The sequence below is a fragment of the Falco biarmicus genome, chromosome 4 (genome assembly GCF_023638135.1).
Source record: "Falco biarmicus isolate bFalBia1 chromosome 4, bFalBia1.pri, whole genome shotgun sequence".
In the NCBI taxonomy this organism is placed as follows: domain Eukaryota; kingdom Metazoa; phylum Chordata; class Aves; order Falconiformes; family Falconidae; genus Falco; species Falco biarmicus.
In genome coordinates, this window is record NC_079291.1 from 74,559,617 (window position 1) to 74,573,194 (window position 13,578).

Consider the following 13,578-nt stretch of genomic DNA (forward strand, 5'->3'; position numbering starts at 1 on the left):
CAACACATCCCTCCCAGCACAGGCTGGGTACAGCACCAGTACGCACAGCGCTCCCCGTGCAGCCCGGAGCACTCGGCTGCAGGACGCAGGGGGCTGCGGGGGGGCTGGCCCGTCGGACACAGCTGTTGGCAGCGATGCTGCGGCAGGGCTGGGTGAGCTGGTAACAGCTGCCCACGGGGAGCAACCGCCTTCAGCTCCTCGGCTGCCTGGGAGAGCCCAACACAAAGCAAATACTGCTGCGGTGCCGGGGTGATCCCTGGTGATCCCTGGCTCCGTGGGAGCCGCTACCCTCAGCCAGGATGCACAGCAAGGCGAGCTGGAGGTGGGGAGCCCAGGGCAGAGCCGTGGGGCTGGATGGGTGGGAGGTGGCTGCGGGGGTCACAGCTCTGCCCTTGGCAGAGACCCTGTGGCTGGCAGGGGCCAGGACAGCTCAGCCCTGCCTGTGGCTAGCAGACCATGAGCATGGCTAGCAGACCACAAGAATCTTACCCCTGTGGGAAGCAACCCCAGCAGAGGGTCCTGCGTGGGCACAGGAGGCACCAGGGCCAGGTTGAGCCATCCGTCTGCTGGTGGGTGCCAGGGCAGGAGGGAGGGGGTCCCCCCAGACCGGGGCACTGCCATGGGCTCTGGGGACAGACGCCTCCTCCCTGTACCAAAGGCACGGGTCCATGCACATGGGGGAAGCCGTGGCTCCCTCCAAACCCCATAAAGTTGCAGAGGGCAGGAAGAACGGCTCCCTGGGGAGCCGAGGGGGCTAACCATGGCACCGCATCCTGCTCTGGCACCAGAACGTGAACGATCTCCCTCCATTGCCAAATCTCAGTTACTCCAGAGGTGGTCAGGAGAGCAGAGCAGCCTCTTCCAAGCCAACCCTGCTCCTGATCTCTGCTCAGAACTCGGGGAGACCAGGAGCTGCCACCTGTCCCCAGGGATCCCAGCCACCACACATGGCAGTGGCGATGCTCTGGTAGCCATCACGCTGCCAGCACTGGCCCCTGCCCACTGCTGGGTGTGAGGCATCTGTGTCATGGTGGGGCAGAGCAGGGTGAGCCCCCTCCTGCCTGTGCTGCCTTCCTGATCCCAGGGACAGGGCAGCATCACTGCAGTGCCCCTGGGGAGCTGGGCACCATCAGTGCCGTGCAGGCTCTGCCTCTCCCTCCCCCCCACCAGCACAGCCCCCAGCCTAGGTCCGGCCTCTCCTGCCCTTGATGAGGCCAGTGTGATGTCCCAGGGGATCCAGGCCCTCCTGCCCTCGACGAGGCCAGTGCGATGTCCCAGGGGATGCTGCTGGCCCAGCAAGGGCAGGAAGGGGAGCGGGTTCCCACCGGGACAGCCCTATGGCTGCGGAGGCTCCCACCTCAGCACTGATGCCCCGGCATGGGGTCGGGCTGGGAGCACAGCTCCCTCCCCGGGGAAGGTGAGGGGAGACTCGCTGGCCACACGGGCTGGTCAGACTGCAGCACCCATCAGCACCCATTCCTCCTCTCCCACATCTCTTCTTGCAGCCACTGTCCCTGCAAGCTCTGCCATGAGGCCGTTACCAAATCCCCAAAACGCCTTTGCCCTCTTGAGCATGAGCCTCCCCGGCACCCCAGGTTGGGCAGCAAGCCGAGGGCTCCTGCAGTGCCGTGCTGGAGCCCCAGGTGAGCGAGGCAGGGACCTGCACCCTGCTGCGCCAGCAGGGCTGTCCCCAGTGCGAGGGAAGGGCACCCAGGTGAGGGCAAGCCGGTGCCCCTGTGCACCCACATCCCTTGCGATGCTGCTGGCTCATCCCGAATCCTCCTTGACTTCCCCATGTCTGCCATACCAAGCGGCATTCCTGGGAAGGACGGCCGAGGGGGAAGCAGAGCAGAGGAAATATAAACAGTCCCGTGCAGCTACGCTGGGGAACAGAAGCATGAGAGCGCCGAGCGCACGGTGCTATAAATAGGCAGCCCAGAGCCAGGCCAACTTTTTCAAAGCTTCCCACGGTCTCCTTGGGAATGTGGGATGCTGCAGACCTTCCCCCAGCCTGGAGGAAGCCGCTGCTGAGGCTGGGAGTCAGGTACCCCCGGGGTGACCCCAGCGTGGGATACCACGCTGATGGGGTGGGGGGGAAGAAGGCTAAAAGTCTCTCTATGTCCTGATGCGCCTTCCCCCAGCAAGCAGTCCCCAGCCAGCCCCAGACTGGCAGCCAGATACTGGGCAGAGGTGACACGTAGGGATTCGTGGGGTCCTAGCTGTGGGTATGGATGGGTCACTCCAGCCTGGATATCGCCCTTACCACAGCATCGCCCCGCTACCACGGCCGTGCTTCCCATGGAGACCCTCTCCCTGCCATACTCTCCCACCGTGGCAGGGGTTGATGTGGCCCATGGGATGGTGGCTACAGCTTGGGAGAGGGGCTGGAGTCCCTCTCCTACCCCTGGGGCCACAGGCAGGGCTGGGGCACCCCCAGCCTCAGCGGGACAGCACAGTCCTGCCCCACACTGGGTGTGCTTGCAGGGCTGTGAGCCCCATGTGCTCCCAGGCCCTGAGCTCTGCCCCAGCATAGCCCACCAGGTGGAGGGACAAACCCACAGCAGGGCCAAACCCATGGGGACACCCTCCTGGCTGTCCCCAGGCGCCCTCAGCTCCGGTCCCACCACTAAACCAGAGTTCATTAAAACGTGAGCAGGAGCGTGCACTCGCCCGGTGCGCATGGCCGTTCCCTCGCCCCCGGTCCTGCTGAAATGCCGGCGGAGGAAGTTTCTCGTGAGAACGAAGCCAGCTCTCCTCCATCCCACACTGGCCGCGCTCGGCGGCAGCCCCGCAGCCCAGCGCCGACGGCACCCACCCCGGCCCTGTAATGGGAGCCAGGTGCCGGCCAGATGCACACAGCGTGCGGGGGCGGGATGTGGCCCATCGGCTCCGCATGCTGCCGGCTGGGAGTGATGCCGTGTCCGCTGGACACAGCTCTGCTGCACCAAACTGGGGCACAAGCACACGTGCAGCCACGCTGCCCGCACAGCGCAGGACAGTCCCTCCCACGTAGCAGCTTTCTGCCCCCATGAGCCACCAGCTTCTTTCCAGCAGTGTCTGCAAGTGTTTTTGATAGCACATGCCTGTCAGTAAATATTTTTGAGGATGCACCCCCAGCAGATATAGGTTGATTGATGCATACAATGATATGCATGTACAGCTGAAGGTCTAGTATTTTCTCCCTGCACCCTCACGGGTTGCCGTGTGCACCTCGCTTTGGAGAGCACTGCTTGAGAGGACATGCAAGACCCCGGCCCACTGTGCAGGCAGTGTTTTGCCCCTGCCAGCCTCAGGGAGGGGAAGCTCAGGACCCAGAGGAGAGGCTGGCCAGGGGCGTGGGCAAGCAGAGATGCCATCCTAGTAACCCATGCCATACCCAAATCCCTGCCCTGCACTGGTCCTGGTGACCCACGTGGGGCATCAGCCGGGGTATGGGCACCCTCCCAGTGCCCCGACCCCCCTGCTCAGTACTCTGTCCCCTGTCCCCTCACGCCAGTGCATGATGCACCCCAAGGGCACGTCCCAGGGGGATGTGGGAGGGAAGTTTTGTGGGGTTTGCCCCACATTGCAGGGTGGGTGAGGGCGGGAGCAGCAAAGCACTGAGCCCTGGCAGAGCCAAAGCCATGAGGAAGAGGATGTGACTCGCTTCCAGCAAGAGAGTCAAGGCAAGGAGGGCGAGCATCAGCAGCCATGGGAGGGGAGGGCAGGCTGCAGCCAGGGCAGTGCGGCCTTGGGAGGGGATGAGGCAGAGATTGGGACTCACAGGACCCCTCCAGGACAGCAGCACTCAGCCCCAGCCCCAGCCAGGCAGGGGGAGTTGCAGCTGCACAGGGAGGCACAGCAGGACCCGCTGCAGCAAAGGGGTGGCTCCGGCATCTCCACTGCCAGTTTAGGGGCACCAAGGAGGCACACTGAGCAGCAATGGGGTGCAAGCACAGCCCTAATGCTCGCAAAGGGGCTGCTGAAGTTGCAGCTCCCTGCTCCAGTCCAGACGCAGCAATGAGAGGCTGGGGGTGAAGCAGGATGAGGCCACTGCTCTCCCAAGGGAAACCATGGCCTTGTGTACGTACTGGGCACCCTGTGGGGTCAGCCAGACCCCAGCCCTGCCACTCTTGCTGTGTCATGTGATCCTGCCTACTACTGGATGTGCTCAAAATAGCTGCCACGGACATAGCTGGGACTGGGGGGCTCAGGCCCCCGCCAGGGGCACTGCCACGGAGTGCAGGCAGCCTGCCAGTTACCCTCCTTGCCACCCGTCCTCGGTCCCCAGCCCCATGTGTGCTGCATCCGTGAGACCTGACAGCAGCATCAAACATCACTTGGTGACCCCTCCTCCCCGAGGCTCTTATTTTAGCTCCTTTTCACCCTTCTCCCCCTGCTCTAAAAGAAGGAATGGCTTAATGAAGCAGGTGTGGCAAATTAAGAAAACCAGCCAGAGAAACAGCTTTCTGTCGAAGCTGGCTTCGGCACCGTGTGCTGCAAAGGGACGGGGGTGAGCCAGCAGCAGTGCCGAGCCTGAGCCCAAGACCTTGGCCTGCTGCTGAGGAAACCCAGCCCGCGGTGCTGCAGGGGCCAGCCCAGCTGGAAAACTCATCGCGCTGCTCACCTTGCTCACTGCTGTGAAAAACTAGGCAACTTCAAAGCCAGGAGCTCACGAGGTGCTGGCACTGCACGGCGGCCCCAGCATCACCCGGTTTTGTAACTACGCTGGCCCAGGGGAGAAGGAGCCTTTCCAAATAACCCGGCCCTCCAGCAGCCGGGGAAAAAAGAAAAAACAGAACACGGGAGTGCTATTCCTCTTGGCTAAGCAAGCCCTGCACAAACTTCTAGAGGATTTATGGCATTTTAAAGTTTTCCCCTTCAGCACAGTACTTCTCCAAGACTAAACATCTTCATCAATTCTCAGCTGGCTGGGGTTAGGGCTACGGCACGGCAGTGCTCGGCCGCGGCAGAGAAGGTGCATATTTCTCTTGGCAAACCCCGAATGCTGGCCCCGGGCTGGATCAGACGGCAGTGGAGGGAAGTGAGCTGCCTGCTTTGAACAGCCACCATCATTCACACGTTATTTTTAATAGCTCAGCGAGACAGAGTCCACCCTCCCCAGGAGACTTGGCTCGAGCCCATCGCGCTCACAGCTTTGCCGAAACGCCATTATACAAGCTGACAGGTCTGGCAGGGGGAGAAGCAGGGGGCAGGCGGGGAAGGGAGCAGCGCCTGGGGCTGTCGGTGGATAGGCGCAGGATGAATTTGGGAGCAGACACTGGTACCTTCCATCCACACCAAGTGGCACCCAGAGCAGGGGAACGTCACAGGGGCCACTTGAGGGCTGGGAGCCCTTTGCCCTGGCTTGTTTGCACGTGCATCCGTTGGGTTTATATTTATATGTTGTGGTGCTGTATTTATAAGGCTGCCTGAAAGGTCAGGGCACCACACGTACCTGCAGAAAGCACCTTACAGGAGCTCAGCACCTGGGCTCCATGCAGAGGCAACTGGAGGGTCCCAATGCAGCATACTGCCAAGAGCACCAGCTCCTCCGGTCACTGCCCAGGGCTACTGCTGTGCCTGAGCACAGGCACCACAGGCCATCAGTGCCTGGAGCCCATGGGTATGTGCACACCGGTGGCAAGAGAGGCACAAGGAGCAGCAGAGCTCACTGCAGCCATCTCGCCCTGCTCTCCGCTGCATCCCTCCCCTCCCAAAGGCTTCCAGCCCCTTCTGCAGTGAGGGCTGGCAGTCGCCGGCAGCCAGAGCCCTCAAGCCACAGGAAACCTCTAATAAGAGGCTGTTTAAACTCGATGTCAAGGCTTAAGTCCTCTACTTATTTCCTAATGGCTGCTATTTGCTGAGCTGTGCGGATCCAGCCACCCAGCCATCACCCTTTGCAGGTCCTCATCCCCAAGAGCCTTTTGCCCAGCTCCCACACAGTGGCACGGAGCCCGGGAGCCTGCAGCCCCACCGCAGCCCTCCTGCCCATGGTGCTTGGGATCACCGCCTGCAGGGTGCTGGATCACTGCCCGCAGGCAGACAGCCCCAGCAGCAGCATGCCACTGCACTGGGGGAGCTCGCCGACCTGGGGGGAGGGCAGAGGTATCCAATGCTGAAGCCCACCGGGGTGTAGGATGAGGCAGCCCTGTTCCCCCTGCCCTCAGCCCCTCCACCGCGTTGCCGCTGGGGCCTCTCCCAAGCCGTGCTAGGGCTGGGACAGTTTGGAGCTCCAAAGCCCACCCCACAGCAGGCAGTGGGCACCCTGGCTGGGCAGGGCTGCCTGCACCATGGCACCCAGCACACCCGGGAGGGACAGTACCTGGGAGGCAGTTGGGCTGGCTCGAGGGTCAAAGATCCGCAGATTCTTGTCCTTTTGAGATAAAAAGAAAACAGAGGAGGGTTAAGGACCCTGTGGCTAGTGGGATGTCAGGCTGTATTTGGCAGAAAACTGGAGCAAGCAGCCCCCCTCCTTGCTGCCCATCACTCTCCTGCCTGCAGTGCCCGCCCCTATGGAAGGCTTTCAGTGTCCTCTAGGTCCTGCCCCACATTGCTGGCAGGGGTGCAGCCCCAGGACCCCTACAGCCTCACCAGGACCCCCACACCCTCAAAACTGCTCCCAGAGAAGGGGAAAACAGAGCCAGAGCTGGAGCCTGACCGTTGGTTACCATCCTGCCAGCACTCCAGCAACCCATGGGCAGGGGAGGGAGCCTCTCTTCTGTCTGGTACCCCACAGCCAAACAGGGTGCGGGGTGCCCTTCGGCAAGGGCAGTCTGGGACACAGAGGCAGCACGGAGGTGCCCCAGTGCCAGCCTTGCTGCCAGGGTGCTATTTGGTGAGCGCATGTTGTGCCAGCTAGACCCCCATGGCACGGCACGGTATTGTACCGGGCCTCATTGGCCACACGGCACAGCTCGGAGGCAGACCCGCACCCCAGATGGCATGGCTTGGGGTTACAGCCCCTGCGCTCAGCCTGCACACTTGGTACGGGCTCCAATCGCTCGCTTCGCCTGCACACCCAGCCTGCACGCTCCATCTTGGGCCCACCTGCTCGCTCAGCCTCCGCCCTCCGCACAGGGGGCGAGGGCTCCTCCACCCGTGGGCTTGGGCTGCTTGCCCAGCTGGGCTGGCACGCTGGGTCCCGGCCCCCCGGCCCCTGTGCGCTGCCTGGGGGCCTGGCAGGTGCTGCGCTGCACGCTTGGCCCCGCACACCTGGCGCCGAGGGGAGGCCGCTTGCTCAGGCCGTACGCCCGCACTGCCCACACTGGGCGCGGAGGCCCGCCTGCCGCCTGGCCGGCCCGCTGAGCTGGCCCGCTGGGCCACCCCGCCGCTCGCCCTGCCTGCCCGCTGAGCTGGCCCGCTGGGCCACCCCGCCGCTCGCCCTCCCTGCCCGCTGAGCTGGCCCGCTGGGCCACCCCGCCGCTCGCCCTCCCTGCCCGCTGAGCCGGCCCGCTGGGCCACCCCGCCGCTCGCCCTCCCTGCCCGCTGAGCCACCCCGCCGCTCGCCCTCCCTGCCCGCTGAGCCGGCCCGCTGGGCCACCCCGCCGCTCGCCCTCCCTGCCTGCTGAGCCGGCCCGCTGGGCCACCCCGCCACTCGCCCTCCCTGCCCGCTGAGCCGTCCCGCTGGCCCAGCCCGGCCCGCCCGCCATGCTGCCTGCACCGCCGGCTGCCGGGCGCCAGGCGCCATCTAGTGCTGCCGCCCTCCGCGGCTCCGGCGCCGCGCGCTGACCCCATTCCTGCCTTTTTCTCGCCAAAACGGGGTCACCGCGTGACCCGCGCCCCCTCCCCCCCCCCTCAGGAGCAGGGTGCCGCCCGGCCGTGCCGCAGCCAGGCCGGCCATTGAGCCGCTCACCTTGCAGGAGGTGCCGAGGAGCCGGCCGTCTCGCTTCCAGGCCAGGCTCTGCAGCTGGTCCCCGTGGGAGTCCAGGGCTGCGGGCGGAAAGCAGGCTCAGGACCGCGATAAGCGGGGTCCCTCCCGTGGACGAGGCAGGTGTACCGGCAGGAGCCATTGCTCTCCCTCCCTCCCGTGAGCGCTTCCTCACGGAGCAGCGATCTGGCCTTTCCAAAGGGCTGGCAGCAGCCAGAGCAGAGGCCATGGGCCCACCGGGACGCTGCTACGTCCGTGCAGGGAGCATCCCCACACCGCTGGCAGCTCCATACAAAGGGCAGGAGCCCTGGGAAAGCCACAGGGCACTTACACCCCTGTGCTGCTGCCCAGCCTCCTCTCCCCATCACGTTACCTGAGGTCTGGGCAACGCTGGTCAGCAACAGCCCACAGCACCCACATCTACCTGTGCACTGGGACATGCAGGGAGAAGGACCTGCCACCCCAGGGGATCCCCAGCAAAGCTGCTACAGACACCCTGGGCAGTACAGGAGCCTTTTACACCACTACGTCAGGGCACAGGGGAGCCCATGCACGTGCACAAGGGGCTGCAGTGCCCCCTGCCCAAAAAGCCACCTGGGCTGCCTGCACAGTGGCACCGAGGTCCGGACCTGAGCCCGTTGCTTGAGCCCAGGCACCAGCACAGCAGAGATACACATTGCGGGCAGAAGCTGGCAGGCACAGCCATGCCTACCTGTCAGCGGCTGCTGCTGCCCAACGTCCCAGACGGTGACTTGCTTCCCTGCGCCACTGGCCAGGATGCCGTCCGCTGTGGGGTGGAACTGCAGCATGTCCACTGGCCCCCCCCCGGGCCCCAGGGTCAGCCCCGCACCACCAGGCATGTCCTGGCTGCTCTCAGGCAGGCGCCACACCTTCACCTGCAGCCCCAAGGAGAGGTGGGTCAGTCTCGGCGCAGGTGAGAGGGACCCGGCTGGGTGCCGGCAGCACTCGACCTGGGCTTGCTGCTTTTCCAGGCTTTGGTCCCTAAAGGTACCCAGCAATCCCTCATTGCTGCTCGGTGGAATCAGAGCTCCAGGCATCTCAGGTGGGAGAGGGATGATCCCCAGCCAACACCATCTACCTTGTCCCCTACAACCTGGGGACATCCCATACCGCTCCCCAAGGCTGGCACCCTCCTCCCCAGGCTCCTCTTATTCCCGTCACTCTGGCTCCATCTCCCCCGGGCTCTACAGTGAATCCCAGACATAGCTGAGCACACAGGGTGCCCCCTTGGGATCCCCGGCACCGAGCACTCACCGTCTCGTCAGCAGAGCCCGTAGCCAGCAGGAGCTGATCAAAGGGTGAGAAGTCAAAGTCTGTCACCACATCTGGAAGGAGAAGGGCAGAAGTTCAGACTCACCTCACCCCTGCAGACAGCATGTCTGCCTACCTTTTCTCTTCCCCAGCCTCGGATTCTTTTCATACACACACAGGTACAGGCAGGCGCGGGCAGCTGGGGTCAGATCCAGCCCTACCAAGGCACTTTGGAGCAGCTCAGCTTTGCTGCGAGAGCTTGAGCCGCTCCACGCTGTCTGTCCGTCAGGGTCTTTCACCCCTTCATCGGGCAACCGGAGCCATGAAGGGTAGCACTGTGCAATTGCATCTCCCGGTCTAACCCACCGCCACCCAGGTTTGGCTCCAATTTCAGGTCGGACATCCCCAGGAGGCAGAGGGAGAACCACAAACAGCACAAGGGCATCTGTGCCAGCCTGGATGCCGGCTCGCCGCAGCCAGCTGGGGCCGTGCTGGTAACAAGGCTCCCTTTGTAACGCCCCGGCTCAGTGTGCCGGCAGCAGGGACGCTCCTCATGGCTCCAGTGGTGGGGCCCCGTGGGAGAAAGGCTGGTACTGTCAGCAGCAGCCCCTCAGATGCATTTGGCACACTCAGGAAAGTAGGTCACTGTGTACTTTTCCGCTTCCAGGAGGCTGCCGAGAGACGGGCCCAGGAGGCACGAAAAGCGAGCAGCTTGCTCTGCTGCATTTGCCCCGGGAGGAAAGAAAAATCTTTTCCCCGCTTTGGAGGCGTTGCTCTGGCACAGCCAGCTTCAAAGGGCTCGTGCTAAATCTCATTAAGAAGCCATTAATGTTGTGCTGACTGCCAGTGCACCCCTCCAGAGCTCTCCTGGGAGCAGCAGAGCTCGTGGCCCGCCTGCGAGTGCAGTGCAGCTCCCCGTGCCCAGCCCCGTGCCACTGGGGCAGGGACAGAGCTGGGTGGAGGTGGCACAGCCTGGGCACGCCACGCAGCCCTGCAGTAATGCCAAGGCACCACACGCGGTAAGGCGGTGCTGGGACTGGCTCCTCTCTGGCTACTCTGGCGCAGTTTTTAGGAAATGGGGTGTCAGTGCCCCCAGGCTGGCACTGCTGCTCTGACACCAGGAGAGGGGTACCCTGAGCTCCCCACCACTCACTCCCCATGCCTGGACAGGAGGCAGAGCCCTCCACCCCCACGGCACATGCTCCTCTGCCACTGGCAATGCTGCCAGCTGCCTCTTCCGCTGCAGCACTCATTCTGCCCACGTCAGGGCTGCTCAGGGCCATGTAGCCACCGGTCCAGCCTGTTCCTCCCGTTGCTGAAGCCAGGTACACCCCGTGCTGATGCCATCCCCAGCTCCTCCAGCAGCCTGGCACTGCACGTACTGGGAATTTCAGGGCATGCAATGAGTAACATGGGAAGAGGGTGCTAGAGGAAGAGTGTGAGCAAGAGCTACACATCCAGACCTCCCTGCAGCTCGAGAGATGAAGGGTTGTGGATCAATTCAGCTCCTTAGCAAAAGCCCAGCCTGACAAGAGCCCCATGTGCTCAGCACGGCTGCAGTTGGCTTGTGCTTTGTACACAAGGGAGACATGTCAGGGCCACCTTGCCTGTGTGTGATGGTCCCTGGGGAGTCCAGCAGCTTTCTCAGCCCCTTGCCTCGGAGACAGGCCATCATGACATGCCAGGCTGGGACTCAGCACCTGAGCCCCTCCGCACAGCCCATGCAGGACCAAATGCCTGCTGTGGAGGTGGCAGGTGGTACCCGACTCCTTGGTGCCCTGGTGCACAGCACGGTGAAGGTACAGGACAAGCCAGACTGGGACCGACAGACACCCAGCTCACCTGAGTGGCAGCAGAGCTGAGCCACGGTCCTCTTGCCTCCATCTTTGCACTCCAGTGGCACGACACCCAGCACACCTGCAGGAGAGGACACAGAAGCAGGTCACCAGCTGCCCACCAGCCTACCCATCACCCAGAAGAAGCTCCCAGGAACCCCCACAGCCTGGGATGCAGCAGGGTGTACCCAGCTTTGCAATGCAAGCTAAGAGGTGTGAGATTGTCAGCACCTTTAGGAGAACTTGGGGAGAGCCTCCTCCACTCACCCTCGTGCCTTCTGGGGTCCATGGGGCTGACACACCACCCAGCCCCACAGGGACCACAGGGGCAAATCCATGCCCCACCAGCTGCACCCAGCATCCCTTCCCTTGTGCCTCACCTGTTGCCTCGGCATTGAACACGATCCAGTGACAGCTGGCCTTCACATGGTTCCCACAGGATGCAACAGAGCCTGCTCGGATGCCCCCGATCCAGGCCTGGGATGGAGAAGGAAAACTCATGTCAGGAGATGCATCTGTTTTAGAGGGGCCCAATGTTGTGGCCAGAGCATGGCTGGAGGGGACACAACAAAGCATTGCCACAGCATTGACAGAGACCCTCAGCCCCAACGGAGCTCCCATGCCGGTGGACCTGGCACTACCTGGAGGCTGCCAACACCAACTGGATCGTACTGGAGGCACATTTGCAGGGCCCCATCCTCTAGGAGGGCTGGGCAATGTGGCTGCTCGTGGTCCCTGGGTAAAAGCGTAGCCCCTCACTGGGGTGGGAGGCTTCAGGGCCAGCTTTGCCAGCAATGGGAGACAGCACTGCCTCTCCCTGAAACTGTCCCAGGCCTGGGCTCTCCCATGGTGGGAAGGGCTCAGAGGACTTTGCGATAAACCAGTGTCAGGGAATTTGGGGCAGGACAGAGGGTCTTGGGCTATGAAGCACCACAGGGTTGGGCTGTGGCTGACCACGGCAGATAAACACCTCCATCAGCATGCTTCCCACATGGACGTGCAGCGAAGGAAATTCATTACAGCTCCAAAACCAAATCCCCACTTTGCAGTGTTTCCCACCACTACTCCACAGACGAGCACTGCACCTGTGGGGCACTGGGATGCCCTGCATCAGCCAGACCCGCTCTGGGTGACACAGACACCCAACCTCAAGTGGGCACCAGGATCAGGAGCTACTTGGCACACCCAGGGCCAAGTCCAGCCCTGAAGCAAAGGTGACAGCGGGTGTTTTGCAGCTGCCATCATGCCTATATGCCTACCAGTGGCCACAGGGCATCGCAAAGAGCTGCAGTGGGTGTCCGCAGCGCTGGATACCCCACACACAAGGCAGAGCCTTTTGCAGGGAAGCGAGCTGTGTGTGCAGCCCCAAAAGGACAAGCCCTGGGTTTCCTCTCCTTGCACAGTTTCCTTTTGAGGCCTGACAGAGAGCAGCAGTTCCTGCAGAACTTCCTCTGGTCCTTGTCACAGCAGCCTGCTCGGTGGCAGACCTGTTAACCCTTCTCCTGCCGAACGCAAGTTCCTCTCCCTGCACCCAGCAGGTGCGCAGGGGGCTGAAGCGGAGATGGGGAACAAGTCTGGAGCATGAGCAAGACCCAGGAGGAAGGGCCCCACAATCTGTGTCCTATCACCCCGCACTGGTCTCTCAGTGAGGGGAGACACCAGCCACATCTGGCCCTCAGCATCTGGGGGTGCCAGGCAGGACCCCTGCAGTGAGATTTTACAGGGGGACAGCTGAGCGGGTCCATCCTGGCCCTGCAACATCCCTGCATGCAGCCAGGAGCCCTGGGGGAAGCAATCCTTCACACAGCGTGCCAGGGAGGCTGGTAAAGCATATGGTACCATCCTGGCTACGTCCTTAAAACAAACGGCAAGCTTTCAGGGCGCCTCTGCCAGCACAGCCCTGCAGACACAGCCTGAAGGGGAGAAGCAACTCAGATGTGATCCTTGGTGCTTACACTGCACTTCCTGATCTGGCCAGGTCAAGTGTCTGCCTTCACCTCCACAAACAGGCTGCTCAGCTGGGGACACGAGCAGCAGTTTCCCGCTGTGACACCTGAGATGGGTTTGGAGATGAGATGTCCATCTCCCACCTCCTGCCTCGCAAAGCTGGGTGATGTGGTCTTGCTTCCCAGGGACACATTTCATGCCTGGATGGGAAATGCCTTTCAGAAAGGCCACCTCCCACGTGCCGAGCCTGGTGTGGGCTGATGGAGGCAGAGCAGATGCCTGCCCACACACTGGGGTGAGAGCATGCTGCCCTTCGGTGTCCAGCAGACCTCCCCCACCATGGGAACAGACACTAGGGCAGCGGTGATGGGAATGTCCCTGCCTGCAGGGACCCTCCGATGGCCAGGCATCTCAGCACCCACACTGCACAAACACGCACGCTCCCCAGGCTGGCTGTTGGCAGCAGCTCATCTGCACCCTGAGGTTTGCAGCCATATGCTCAGCCAGCTGAGATGTCAGTGACCTGCCACCTGCTCTGCAAATGCACTGAGGCTGGCATGCCGAGGGGTGGTGAGATGCTAGAGGCTGGGAACAGCGGCGGGGGCCACCATGTCCCCTCCTACAGCTGAGGCTCAGGAGGATGTTTCAGGTGCTTGCTGGGTTTGCAGAAGCACG

The 13,578-nt window shown here is 62.9% G+C and overlaps 1 protein-coding gene across 1 annotated transcript in view; it reads right to left on the reverse strand.

Moving 5' to 3' along the window:
• Window positions 1–13,578, reverse strand: part of CORO7 (coronin 7) — a 38,804-nt gene that overhangs the window by 23,666 nt on the left and 1,560 nt on the right. Inside the window, exons 2-7 of the mRNA XM_056335956.1 lie at window positions 11,337–11,433; window positions 10,964–11,038; window positions 9,125–9,195; window positions 8,562–8,745; window positions 7,835–7,911; window positions 6,305–6,355 (exon numbers count right to left, since the gene is read on the reverse strand). Coding sequence (XP_056191931.1) covers window positions 6,305–6,355; window positions 7,835–7,911; window positions 8,562–8,745; window positions 9,125–9,195; window positions 10,964–11,038; window positions 11,337–11,433 — 555 coding nt within the window. The remainder of the gene's footprint in view (window positions 1–6,304; window positions 6,356–7,834; window positions 7,912–8,561; window positions 8,746–9,124; window positions 9,196–10,963; window positions 11,039–11,336; window positions 11,434–13,578) is intronic.